This window comes from Nothoprocta perdicaria, unplaced genomic scaffold, assembly GCF_003342845.1.
Source record: "Nothoprocta perdicaria isolate Ctin4 unplaced genomic scaffold, notPer1 scaffold_10, whole genome shotgun sequence".
NCBI lineage: Eukaryota > Metazoa > Chordata > Aves > Tinamiformes > Tinamidae > Nothoprocta > Nothoprocta perdicaria.
The window spans coordinates 6,652,248-6,666,332 of record NW_020454094.1 but is presented as its reverse complement, the minus strand read 5'-3'; the positions used below and the strand labels follow the sequence as shown (position 1 = coordinate 6,666,332).

General features: G+C 41.2%; 1 protein-coding gene across 10 annotated transcripts in view; it reads right to left on the bottom strand.

Moving 5' to 3' along the window:
• CELF4 (CUGBP Elav-like family member 4) overlaps positions 1–14,085 on the bottom strand; it is a 674,752-nt gene that overhangs the window by 90,333 nt on the left and 570,334 nt on the right. For 6 of the 10 annotated variants that reach the window (XM_026039579.1, XM_026039573.1, XM_026039620.1 and 3 more), the window contains exons 4-5: positions 11,809–11,937; positions 6,415–6,494 (exon numbers count right to left, since the gene is read on the bottom strand). In XM_026039579.1, coding sequence (XP_025895364.1) covers positions 6,415–6,494; positions 11,809–11,937 — 209 coding nt within the window. The remainder of the gene's footprint in view (positions 1–6,414; positions 6,495–11,808; positions 11,938–14,085) is intronic. The other 4 variants (XM_026039588.1, XM_026039627.1, XM_026039612.1 and 1 more) reach the window with 1 other exon arrangement.

Sequence of the window (14,085 nt, the reverse complement as noted above, 5' to 3'; positions counted from 1 at the left end):
GTGAGAACTTTATATGGTGTTTAGCACAAATCAGTTTCATGTTTGGCCAATGACAACCATTTTTCTAACAACAATAGTTTGTGGAAATTACCATGGAGTAGTTACTCAGAGGAAATAACCAGAATTTCTACAAGGATGAAGCTTCTTTCTACTGAGGCAACATATGTGAATTTGTGACTCTCCACACCCAGCTCCCAAATTTACTCAAGTGACTAATTTGGTTGACTTCCTGAAGATGTGCACTGTTGCTAGTGGAATATGCTACAAGTTTTGAACTGGAGTTGAACTCTTGCAACTTGGTGTAAATGACAGATCCTCCTCTARGTGCCAAAGGTGCCATGAGCCCAAAGAGAGAAGGGGAATGTGCAGCTGGAATGTGTGGGCGTGTATGTTTGTGTGTAAAAAGAAGGGGAGAAGAGGAAAGTTTCTCCTATGAAAGAAATGATCCAATTTGAAGCAAGTCCCTCATGGGAAGAGCTGTGACAGAAGCTGCTCTGTTCCTGTTAATTTTCACAGTGCAGCTGTCAGCGGGTCTGTAAATAGTACTCCGCGAAGCCAACACTTCCTATCCACACATCAACCATTCAATTAACAGAAGAACAGAAGAAGGAAATAAAGTGCACCACAGCCTTCTATCACGGCTTTGATGTTTCCCAGCAATTTATGAAAGTGTACACAAATCTAATTACAAGCCCCACTGCTTCCCATTTACATGGAGCTCCTCAAGTTCAGAGCTGTTTATATCAAAATAATTGTTAAAAATACCTCAACTGATCTACGGCATTGTGGCCCCCCACTCACCGAAGCGGCCACGCCGCTCCTCCCAGACGCTTTCTGCCGACTCAGCACTTTGGTTCCAGCACAAACACATAATAAAAGCTGCTTCCCCACTGCTCTGCAAGCAAGGTGCTGGGCTACAACTTCATCATGCCCACAAAGGCCTATTTTCTTTCTTACTTCCACCTGCTCAGAGCTCCTTTTGCCGACTCTCGCTGCCTTCCCTTCCATCCCTAATTCACCTAAATATTCCTCTGCTGTGTTGACAGGGGGTGAGAACAGCTGCTCAACCACTTTCCGTAATGGGTCTGTGTCTGAAGTTAACTTCACGGTGCTTTGCAAAGTCTTAACTGCGCTGCACAGTGATAATAGCAGTCATAAATGTAAGCCAGGGTTGGCTTGCTCGATGGGGGGCCTGAACATCCGGAGCCAGGAAGATGCCAACTGGTGTCCCATTTGCCATGAGCTTGGAAGGGGGCCGCTGCTCATAAGATAATGACAATAACAGTGGCTTCTCAGGGGTGATTTTTGATAATCTTATGTGAAGTCATTTTAATTTGGTGAACGAAGTAAGTAAATGATTCCTCTAATGTAATGAACAACAAAAATCTCTTGCAGCATGGAAGAGTAGCTTACACGTTGTATGTGGGCAAGAAAAGATTCTCATTGTTTAACCACCAATCTTGTTGGCAATTTCAGTGCTGCAACTGGATGTCAAAGGAATACAGTGGATAGAGAGCAATAGTCAACATATTTTGTGGTGCTGTCATTCATATTTTGTTCAATAATAACAAATACACAAATACATTCATTAAAGAGAACCAACTGGTCTGAGAAATAGAAACCTGGAAGTTTCTGGTGTACATAAACGTATACACATACATAGATATTTGTATCTTGAGCAATGATATGAAGTTCTTTTTATCATTTGGGTTGATCTGCACAGAAAATGTTATATTTCCTGATGAATTTTCTTAAATAGAAGCCCCCAAGATAAAAAACTTTGGGATTGTAGTACCATTTTTTTTTTTTTTGAAGTTCAGTTAAGTTTCATTTTTCTCAGAACAACAAATAACCGTTTGGTACTTGTATCCAGATTTCACATTTTCCTTTTCAATAAAAAARGAGATTCCATCAGAAAAGGTATTTTTAAATGAAAAATTTCAGCTAGACTTGGGATATTATCACACTGAGGCTGAGGAAATGCTGTAGTTTGACCAAAATGATGTAGAGACTTCTAGAACAACAGAAAAGATTATTTGGCCWATGTAGTGGGTTAGATTACAGGATTCTATAGGTTGTAATGGCCTTAATGTTCATTAATAAAGAGACACACGGACTGAACATAGTGCTGACAGTCACTGTCTGAACTTACCCCAGAKCTTTAGCTTTGGGAATGGTGTTGTGGCAGCTGCATGTGCAGCACAGGAACCCATGGCTGCAAGAATGTGTCATTGGGAGTGAGGGCAATTGCAGACTCTCAGGCAAGAAGCGAGTATTTTTTGTTCTGTTTTGAAGCAGTAAGGGTCCTCTGTCTTTCTCATTTTACTGCTGGTAGCTAAACAATATTTTGAATCTCACAGATGATAGGAATACAAAACCTAGAATTAGCTAAAAAGCACACTTCTACATGGGTCTTTCATTGATAGGTTTCAAAATCTATTTTTGTAGAACAAAATACCTCCAGAGATATCTATTTCTCTCTCTGATTATAATCAAGAAATTTAGATGACAAGCATTTAGATTACAAGTGCAGACATAGTACCTAAACTTTGAGACCTCTCAAGTTAAATGAGGCAAGTCCTATCTCAGGTGTTTAGTCTATTGAGATTTGCATTACAATTAATGAAAGGGACAGGCATGCCCAGAAGGTGATTCATTCCATCCTACCCTAACATAGATATCTAAGAAAAGGAATGCACAGATCTCCAGAAGTGTCTCTTCTTTCTCCTTTGTGGAAGAGTCCTAAAGATGTTTACAATAGATTCAATACCTTTAGACTGTTAAATCAAATGAATCAAACACTGCTTCTTACCTTATTTCCCTATATGTAAAGTGGATGTGCTAGCACGTTTTTAACCCTTCCAGAAATTAATCCACAAGAATAATTACTGAAGTGCCCTGGTTGAGTGAGGTAGTCAAAAGTAACGTTATTTTGACCTTGGTTCTGTCTTGGTTAGATTGGGGCTGCTATGATTTTAGGTATGAAGTGGTGAGAGCTCAGAGGAGACTTCATTCTGTGTGGGTGGACAGAGAAGGCCATATCTTAGATGTGCTGTGCAGCAAGACTTTTCAAATTTGGCTGTCACCCGGATGTGAAGACACAGAGAGAAAAACTGAGCTRAAGATGATGCCTAGGTAGGATCATAACTGACAGGTAGGATGATAATGTTGTCCACAGTGACTGAGAATGGAGGCGGAGGAGAGGGGAAACAGTGTTTGGGAGGAAAAGTCTAAGAGATCTGTCGCATACACATTCAGCTTGATCTGACAGTTATACATACACTAGGAGATGTTGGAAAAAGAGGCCAAGATTTTAGTTTGAACATCAGTCAGTCAGACCTGGAGAAGTTGGATCTGCAAGTTGTCACTATAGAGAAATAATAGCTGAATATGTGTTGGTRGATAAAACTGCTATGGGCAAGGCTTGTAGGGAGAAGGGAAGAGAACCAAGCCAGGAGACCCACTTTTGCCTCCATATGGATAAATAAGAGACAGGAGAGGATAGAGTCAACAAAGCTGACGGTAAATGGTCTATAACTGTTATAAATATATTATAAATACAAACAAGAGTACATGAAAATTTTGACTCCCACAAAAACATTTAGAGGAGAACATGAAGGTCAAGTAAAGTGCTCTCCAAGAGTTGACAGGGAGTATAATTTAAAAAGACCAAAAAGGCACTCTTGGTGTCTTAGTGCGGAAGGAACTTCGGGCCTGCTTAGAAGTAAGGGATTTGGGTAAAGTCATTACTCAAAATAATYGCTTTGTGTGAAAATTTAGTTTCATTGTTGCTTGGTCTGCAGTGGAGGTGGGCCCCTAGGAGCGTCTCTCTTGGAGAAGTGGGTTTGTGACAGATGACAGTCAGGCACCTGTCCAAGGAAAGGTTAAATAAATAAATAAATAAATAGAAACTTTCATAAAAGAAAGTTGCCTTTTGAAACTATTAGGCAACATATGTTGTGTGAACAGGAAGTCACAGTAGAGCAATAATCCTGACAGCTGTGGAGAAACAGGAGTCTGCCGCAGGAATGAATGGCTCGAGACCTGACAAGAATGATGATGGATGCCCCGTTGGTAGTACACGAGGACAAGGCAAGAGACGTTTAAATTGGCTGAACCACAGGAACAACTTTGAGCTGGCATCGCAGCCGGACAAATGAGGCCAATCCTAATGGTGAGAGAAATGGGAGGGGGTCTGAAAGAAGATGGCAGCAACACATCCCTCCTTTCCAAGGACAAGGGCTACATCGCTGTCTCACCACGAGGTGGCTGCATTTCTCTGTGAACATCCAGACCCTGAAAGAAGCTGAACAACCTGAACTTCCATAAAAGACAATGGGGAAAAAGAGATCATTTGCAGGAGTTGGCCCATCTCTTTCAAAGCATCCAAAGCATTTTGAGGACCTGTAGGAAGAAAGCAGTGTGTGCACGTTGTCTTCATCAAATGCTAGTCACTCGACAGCTCCTAACTTGTTAGCTGAGCCATGGTAACTGCTGCCCATAGCTCATGGGTGATACAAGGCAATGCAACAACACTACACTCAAATAAAGAGGATTAAACTAAAAAACGTTCTCCTTACATTTTCTGTGAAATGAGAGTATGCATATGGACAGTTACTGAGGTTTGGCTGATCCATGGAAACTTGCCAAACCATGAAAACTTAATTGTGAATTTGAATTCTATGTATGATAAAGGTCAAACTGTGATGCTTTTTCAGATGGCCAGATTTGATTATTCAAGAACCCTTCTATAAAAGGTATTTGAATCACATAAGTCATCAGGAAAAATGGCTCCATAAGAAACTGACTTATGAAATCGACTTGCACATTCTGAATTCAGTTGACTTCAGCAGGATGGAAATTTGCTCCCAAGTCTTCAAAAGATGGGTATTTTTTTTCCTGTGAAATGTGTTGAAAACAGGAATAAAATGACTGAGGAAAGGTAAGGTTGTTGTGTGCATATCAGAACTAGATAAATGCTTTAACATCCCTTGGGTTTTATTTTTTCTTCCTGGTCTTCCTTTTACCTCTGGCAATACCTGAATTTGTAGAGTTTTCTGGGGACAGGCACGGACATTTTACTGCACTTCTTTGTAGTACCACACCTTGTGGAACTGCAATGGCTGGTGTCAGACATTATCACTTTGAGTCAAAGATTCAAAGAAAGTCACTGAAAGTACCATTTTGGACATCTTGCCTGAGACAGGTCATAGTATTTCACTATGGGATATCAGCATCAAGTCCAATAATTATTCGAATCCTTTAGGAAGAGATTCCCAGTCTTGATTGTAATACTTCAAAAAATTGAGGACATCTCTTTAAAGAGGGTGTCTTTAATGCTCACTGTTAGACACTTTTTTTCATCTAGCTTTGGAGAAAAAGAGATCTTGCTAATTTGCTACTATCAAAAACTTTTCTCCTCTTTCTGCCATAAAGACCTTTCCTCTTTACTCCCTGCAAAGCTGGAGAGACAATCTGCCAGTCACATGTATCCAGCTTCTTTGGATAAATTAATAAATGGAGAATCGAGAGTCTCACTGAAAAGGAGATGTTCGCAATCTTAAACATTTTTGTTGAGCTTTCCTGTATATTTTCCAAGTTGCCAGCATATTTCTTAGCCTTTCATTATCTACTGTGTGAATAATTAGTAATAAAAATACTGATACACTATAATACACTACTGATAAACTGAACATACTGGACCAGATCGCCTTTTCTTACTGACACTAGAATGCCTTACACTGCTGTTGGTCTGCGTGATGGTGTACAAGTACCCTTTTGCAGAGAAAATACATTTCCATTTTCCTTCTACCTTCCTGAACTATCAGGCTGGAAACTCCATCACAGTAGTTACTAGTCTAAGTGGAGCGATCCCTCAAAGGTTTCTTGGAAGATTCAGCAGCTGGTTTGACTGTCTTTCAAAAGYTGGATGTAGGGATCACATTCAGGCTGAGGTAGACACTCCTGCCATAGCAGAAGGCCTGTGTGAAGTACCCATTACAGTGTGGCTTGTCTCTAAATTCTAATGACAAGGTGTATGTACAATGCTACATGCAATTTCAACTTCATTCAATACACTGAAACTTAACAAGTTACACTTGTGGTGAGCTTGACCCCATGCTTTTGGCACTTGCAACTCCTATGTCTTTTTTTCAGGTCATCAAAGTGGCTGGTGCCAGGCCACAGCACCCCTTGAGGTTGCGCGTGTGTGAAACGACAACGTCATCCCAGCAGTCCCGCTGACTCCCTAAACACAAAGGCCCTGTATGGCCAAGCCGTTATTCATCTTTCCTGGAAGATGAATGGCAGAGAAGAGATGAATCACCTCTCCTCCTCAGTCAGGCCTTAGGGCAGCAAGGGCTGGGCCCATCCACTGGCTGCTTTTTCCTTCCTCCAGATAACAGAGCTACTCACCGGCATTGTCTGGCTGCCATGCAAGGCGTTGATGGCTGCTTGGGCCTCTGCATGTGAAGAATATTTCACAAATGCACACCCTGGAAAGGAAAAGCATACGAAAGAGTTGTACATTTTTGTATTTTATTGTGTGAAAATGCATTTACTTTTATTCTGATTAAACTTGCTGCCTGGATATTTTGCTCAATGCCCCTCCCTCTTGTGTTTCATGAGAAACAGCAAAGAACTGTATAAAACTGCTATCAGAAAGCAGCACATTTATTACAAGTAACCATAGGCCAGCTTTACAGAAGGGATTTAGCTACTCCAACACACAAGGTACCTATATCCTACCACCATCTGGTAGAGCTTCATTACAGACTGCTCAGAGCTTGTCTTGTCCCTAAGCGGCTTCAGTCTGACAAAGCAGGAGGAAACAGTTTCTGATGAACAAGTAGGGATGGGAGTGATCTGTGTGTGACAACTGACATCTTGGCCACCACTGAAGCCTGAACCTCACGCTCTCACAGCTAACATTACAACACAAGCTGCAGAGCCAGTGTCTGCATGGGTGGCTTTTTTTCTGGGCATTAGAGGAATGTAGACAGCACTTCACTAGCCTGCCTGGTCAGGTGACAAATCTCATACTTTCTGGACTCTTACATAATAATTTGGGGCAGAAAGGTGCATTTATGGGTATGTGCTGAAGTAAAGAAATGATCAACACTTTGAAGGGTTATATGCACCACTTGAGAGGGGGAAAGTATTGCTAAACRTGTTAGCTATAAGCAAACTGACTCAGAGAGGAAGAGTAACTTCCATATGCTAAGGCAGGTTTTTTTGGAACAGGCTCCTGTTCCAAAGATCTGARATTCTCTGTTCAGAGATCTGAGAAGTTTTGGGTTCCATTTCCTCTTATTACTACTAAATAATTTTGAGCTTTTAGCAGTTTTCAGAGCCTGAACCATTTCCATGAAGGAATGCAGACAGCTGGACAGGGTATGTGAATCCCTGCAGTAGGTCAGTCTCATCTTTATTTCTTTTGCAGTTTCTTCAGAAGGGGCCAATACATTCTTAAGGATCCCAGTGGTGTAGGGCAAAAATGACAACACCAGAACATCCCACTTGCAAACTTGAAAAGTAAAGCTCAAAGATGCCCCAAAGCAGTACTACAGACTGAGAAAAGCAAAAACTGAAGAGAGCAATGGTAGCCCATTCTAAAATAATACATATATAAATTATCTGTATGAAAGTAACTTACAGTTAGGAACCCCTTTACTTTACACTGCTCCTCCCCACTCTACTCAGACTGTATTTCAGGAAAAGCACAATGATTGCTGCTAATAGTTGGATCTAATTTATAAGGAGCTGAGAGGAGACAATCACAAGAAAATGAGACAGATAAACTTCAGCTGGAAACAATAGGGATCAATTATGACATAATCGCAGCCCAGCTTTCCAGGGCTCCTGAGATACTGCGCCTTCCTCTTCATTAATCAGAGATAATCCAGAATTAGGGTGTTTAATTATTTGCAGAGATTCTTTTGTACTTTCTACCTCTAAAACGAAGATGCTGATTAGCAAGTGTACAAAAGCTTTCCAGCCCCAGTCACCCGTTGCATTTAGAGYGGGATTTTTGGCTGCAGAGTTGCTGTCATATTGAAGCCTTCAGTCCCTTCAGGTGAAATTCACCCCTGTGCTGAGGAACCTGCTGGATCAGTAGAGCTGCATAAAGGCTATAATGAAGGGAACAGGAGGCATTTATCCTGTTTAATGCCCAACATACTAGTGGGGTCTATCCATTTCTTCCTCCTACTGCTTTTGGTGCATTTTATGGTAACAAGACAAATGAAAACTCAGCTTCTAGTTCAGTATAGTGGCAAGGGAATAGCACTGACTCTAATCTTTTARCCCTTTGATTTGTGTGTTCTGTGGGGTGGCTTCTGTACACAACACCAAGTGTGTACATAATCTTCTTCCTGCCTGTTGTCACCAGAACAGAATCTAGGATCTTGTGAGTTAAGGACATGAGTCACAGCACTCCCTTTAAAACATCGTTGTCCCTTTAACAGAAGCAGATCTAGATTTTACAGGGATTTTGACACACGGAGATATATAACCTGTGCTGAACAGGGACTTACGTGTGCTCAAGTCTTTTTTTCTTTTCTCCTTTCTGGATTATAGAGSTAGAGAGGCTGCTTTAACTGTCTTACCAAGTTTCCTGCAGAACGGACAGAATTTCAGAGTTGGGACCTACCGCTGTCATTGCTGAGGGTGTAAGACTGCTCTYGTGGGATATCTGGTGCTGTGGGATAACTATATTTTCTGAGTTATTGAGGCAGAAGATTGCCAAACTAACTAAATAAATGAATAAATAAGAAGAAGCTGTCCAGAACTCAGCACCATAGACCCCTTAGATCCTCCTGTATTGCTAAGCTGGATCTAGTTTCAGTTCAGGTCTCTCACCTGGGGACTCTTGTGCTCCTGACAGCAGAGGATGAACTTTACTGGAAGCACTGCAGGGAGGCTCCTTCCTCTCCTACGTCTTCCAAGACGCAAACTTTACGCTTCAGGCAGAAAAATGCCCCAGATCCAGCTCTATCTCCTACCCGACYGCATGCTCCAACCACTGCTGTGCTTGCTTTGGGGTGCACCATAGAGAAGTTACTTCTGCAGCCATATGAAGTGCRTGCCCCATAGCTCAGAACATCACCCACGGCTTCAGGCAAGGCTCGTGCAGCTTACTGGCTGTGACTCTGGTGAAGTGTAGGTGGGAAACTGGGACCTACCTTTTCAGAGCAATGCTTGCATCAAGGTTAAGTGGAGGATTTGGAGGTTCACCAAAAGGGGGACCTTTTGGAGTTCTAGGGAGTGGGCTGGTTAGGACTGAAGTCTTTGAAGTCTCATTGCTATCTGACACTTGGATAATCTGCCTAAATCTCAATTTAGGTGGAATTCAAGCCTTCTGGATTTTACCCAAAATAAGTATCTTGCAAGTGATGTGTGTCACGTTTCTAGCAGATGGAAAGCATTACAGACTGGGAATAACTTTGTGGGAGTTGTGGCCCGCCTGACTGTCTCCTAAGACAAGGGCACTACTCTTACTTCTCTGTTGGATTGACTGCTCTGTGAGTGTGTGAGTGTGTGTGTGAGCGTCTGTGTGTGTGTAAATTAGGAGCTTCACATTCTCAGTAAATAGCACCAGCAAATGGAAGCTGGTAATATTAACTCTGTCAAGGCTCAGTATTGATCCTGAGCAGCTCACTGAAATGCAAGCCTGAGACTGCAGCCGGCTCACACTAATAATTAAACTGGTTAGCAATATGGAACTGCCACTCAGATTCAAACTTATAATGAAATTGTTGAAGAAAAAAATAATAAGAGAGAGAGAGAGCACAAATGAATACAACTCTGCAGACTTGGTCTCCTTTGGTACCAGTTTCTTACACATCTCAGACATTATTGCCTTTATTATTACTCACTTTGACTCCTTTGTCATTAGATTTTATTCTGTACAATTCCAGGTGGAGGCAGATGGACATATGGGTTTTCTTTCTTTTCTCCTTTTTTTTTTTCCTCTCTCCTCTGCTTTTCCCCATTTACTGAGTTATTTGGTGAATGGATYATTTAACTGCCTAGCATTATGATGACTGAAGTTCCTTTAGGTCAGCCCAACCTATCACCTTCCAGTGGAGCAGMCACCATCTTTTGGCGTCATGGATCTCTCATCGCCAAAATAGCATAAAAGGATGCCCACAATTTTTTTTTTCAGGCATTTGTATCAGGAAGACTGGGCTTTGCTGACTTATATCAAACTGGTCCCTGCTGCACYCAATTGCCAGTGTGAAGTCTCTTTCTGCCAGCAGTGATTTTATGGAATAGCAACATCTTGCTCCACTGTATCACTGTGGTTTGGATTTTTCTCCTTCCTGTTGCAAAAATATGCTGGTTGATGTTGTCACATGTCAAAATACCCAGTGAGATATGAACTGCATCTGCAAGACTGGTCTCTTCCCTGATGCTGCACATTCCAGCACAGTTTATGATATATTATACGCAGATCAATATTTAATGGACGCATTATGCTGTCAAGAGAAGAGGGCTTCCTATTGAAATTGAAGTTACTTTGTCTAGAAAGTGACTGGAAAAAAAATGGCCCTGATATTCAACAGAGCAACCTTGTTGAAACACCTAGGCTGTAGAAAAGGATCCTATGTGATATCCAYGTAACAAGCAATGTCAGAAAAAAATGACAGGAGGAGATGAGGTATCTCTGAAAGTTCAACACTCACACATTTCAAAGAGTGGATGCCCAATGAGCATWATGTTTAAATCAGTGCCTGTACCCTTGTTGTGACGACTGATTGGTGTATCTCTATGCAAAGGCCAATTAAAGAAGGGGAGGACCTGGGGCTGGTAGGTGAGAAATAAACCTAGACAGCAGAGATCTGTATCTGGCTCTTCTACTAACCTGCCATATGGCCTCAGGGAGGTGTTTTCTTTCTGCTGTTTTCCCCCTTGTCTTTACCTGCCTTATCTACTCAGACTCAGGCTTCTTTGGGGCAGAGCTTCTTCCCTAAGGGATGTCTCTCCCTATCCAAGCTGGAGCTTTGGATATTACTGTGAGACAAGTAATAACATCTTAATGAGGTGCCAAATGAGACAGGGTAGGAACTGGTGAGTCAAGATTTGAAACAGAAAACTTGACTTTGCTTAAAGAAAAGATGAGCCTGTTTCCGGGGGGAAAAAAACTCCCAACTTTCCTGTGGCAGGTGAAGAAAGCACGTTCTGTGAGGATATCAAGGCCCTGAAAGGTGTTCAAAGGGAGGCCGTGCCCTGCAAGTTAGCTGCAGCACAGGGGAGTTTGCATGCAAAAAGACAACTCACTAGGGCTGTCTGTTTTTAAGTGCAACCAGCTCTTCATTCTTATGCATAAGTAGAGAGTGACCAGCAAAGAAATAGCCTCTCCTGGCAAAGTTGACCCATTCTAATATGAGAGATGCTGTCCTGATACTGACCTAGAGAATGGGAAATAATATATGCATCAAGACCGGGTTTAGCTTGAAGCTAAAGCCGCAGAATCACACAGAATCATACAATTGTTGAGGTTGGAAGGGACCTCTAGAGATCATCTAGTCCAACCCTCCCTGCTCCAACAGGGACACTCAGAGCACAGGGTGGCATCCCGGTGGGTTTGGAAGATCTCCAGAGAAGGAGACTCCACAGCCTCCCCGGGCAGCCTGTGCCAGGGCTCTGGCACCCTCACAGGAAAGAAGTTCCTCCTCACACGGAGATGGAACTGCCTGTGTTTCAACTTACACCCATTATCCCTTGTCCTATCACTGGCCACCACTGAGAAGAGCTTATATGCACTATGAGCAAACATGAGCAGTATGTCACGAGCCACCATCTCACCTTTGCTGTTGCCATCGGGTCCCCGAAGGATTGTGCACTCCTCAATGTTGCCAAACGCCTCGAATAGCCTGCGCACGTCGTCTTCTGACTGCTGCTTATTGAGCATACCCACAAAGAGTTTTCTGTCTTCTGGAACAAAATAAAGAGATGCTTACCATATTTCAGGAGGGATGTGAAAGCCAAGATGGCTCAGCATCACAGGCAAAAGAAACAGTGACTTCATTGAGATGACATGTTTCAAAAGCTGCTAGTCATTTCAGGTGCCTTGCTCTTAGCACCTTAATAGCTTTTGATTTTCAGTGAGTACTTGAAAATAATTTACGAATTTGAAAAAAGAAAAATCCAATAACTCATCGACAACTAAAAAGTTATAACAGCTTCTGAAAATCTAGAGTCTTCCAAATCATCTTTTTCTGCTCWTTTTTTTTTTTTTTTTGCAGTCAATTTGCAGGAACTGAAAAAAGAGCATTTCTTATACTGCCTTCCAAAAAGAATGTAGATAAAGATGGCCATGTTATTTTTTAATTGGACTTTATTTCTGTAAGTTAGTAGCCCTCACAGTGCTATATAAATTGCAGAAAAAAACACTGTTTAACATAAGCTGGTTTAAATCAGCAATGAATTTATTTAACAGAAGCCACCGCCTGTAAATGGAGATTTGTCATCCATACCCACTCATAGACACATACTTACAAAACGATGTTTCTTCTTATATATATATTTTAAGTTCATTTGATATGAGCCAGAAGCTTTTGAAACATATTATTTTTTAAAAACAGAAAGTTAACTTATACGAACAGTAGTCTCTGAGACAGCTGAAGGAGGTACTATTTCACATGAAAGTGGAATGTGGTCTGCAGGTAGATAATCTTATTTTAAATAAMGCAGGCTTTTCATACTTGGATTTATACCACGTATGATGAGCTTCTGTGAAGAAGCTGAAGGAAAGGAATCCCTTGAGGAAATTTTGGTGAAAATAGAGACTAAATCAATGACCACTGAGTTGGTATAAAGATTTCTGAGGGCTCCAAGCAATGCTTCTAGATCAGGTTTATGTTAAAAGCAACATGACTAGTATTACTACACCATTAAAAATAAGAAAAAGAAATTTACATAGTTTACATCGTGTATGTAAACAGGCCATTTGCACATGATTCATAAATGTCTTATTTATCATTCATTAAACACTATGTAAATGTGTGAACCAAGAGCTTTTTTTCAGAGCAGTTTACAGAGCAGATGCAACCAATTTGAATAAATATATGTAAATAAATAAATAAATGCTTTGATTTTTTATTTATTTATTCTTAATGCACATGAACCTAAAGCTGAACAAAACATTGGTTTGCAACAACCCTTTTCCAGCTGACTAATTGGGTGATTTATGTCAGTTTTGTTCACCGAGAAATTGGTGGTGTAGGCAATCTGTTCTGCTTCAACCAGTGTTTGATCAAAATTCCCTTCTCCAAGATGCACCTGCAAATTGGCAAATTACTTTATAGCCTTGGATGAGGATAATTTTTCATGCAGTCGGTATCAAGTGAGGATATTAGGAGCTTTCAGTCCTGCAGTGGAGTTATCCACACAAAGTAGAGGTATACTGTCCCTAGAAAACAGGGCGTTATGTAGACTACTTAGACTATTGAAATGTTAGAAAAGAAAATTAGGTTGAGGCTACATACACATTTTTGATAGGGGAAAAAAAAAACAAGGATCAAAAGAAGATTTTTAAGTACCCATGAGAGAAACTGTGGGAATGCTTTCCAATAGGAAAGCTGAAAAGAAATCTGCCTACTTTACAATGAACTGATTAGTTAACGAAGGGACTCTCTGAGGTCTTTTTGCTGGCAACACAGAGGTCAGGCTTCAATGATGCATGAAGCCCCTGCTCACCCTGGGTAGGTTGTCCCCATCACAAGAGAAGCAGCTTTGGACACCTCAAAGGCTCATTTTCTGGATGGATATGTTTGGGAAATAAAAATGACACTGGAGATTAAGCTCAGTGAAGTGACTATGAGCCCCAAGAACTGCATCTGGGGAACCTCTACAATCCCCACAGGATTTTTCCCCACCCAAAAATGTTTTTGCCTGTGTTTTGTCAAATCATTTTATGAAATTTTAATCCTTTAATGTCAAAGAATGGAAGAATGGACTAAATAGCAAAAAAGCTCCCTGCAGAGCAGTCACTAGGGGTCTGCAGAGCTTCCTGCATTTCTTTTCCCTTCTAGTCCAGCACTACATAATATCTTAAAGAWAGAGTTGAGTCCAAAGCCTAAC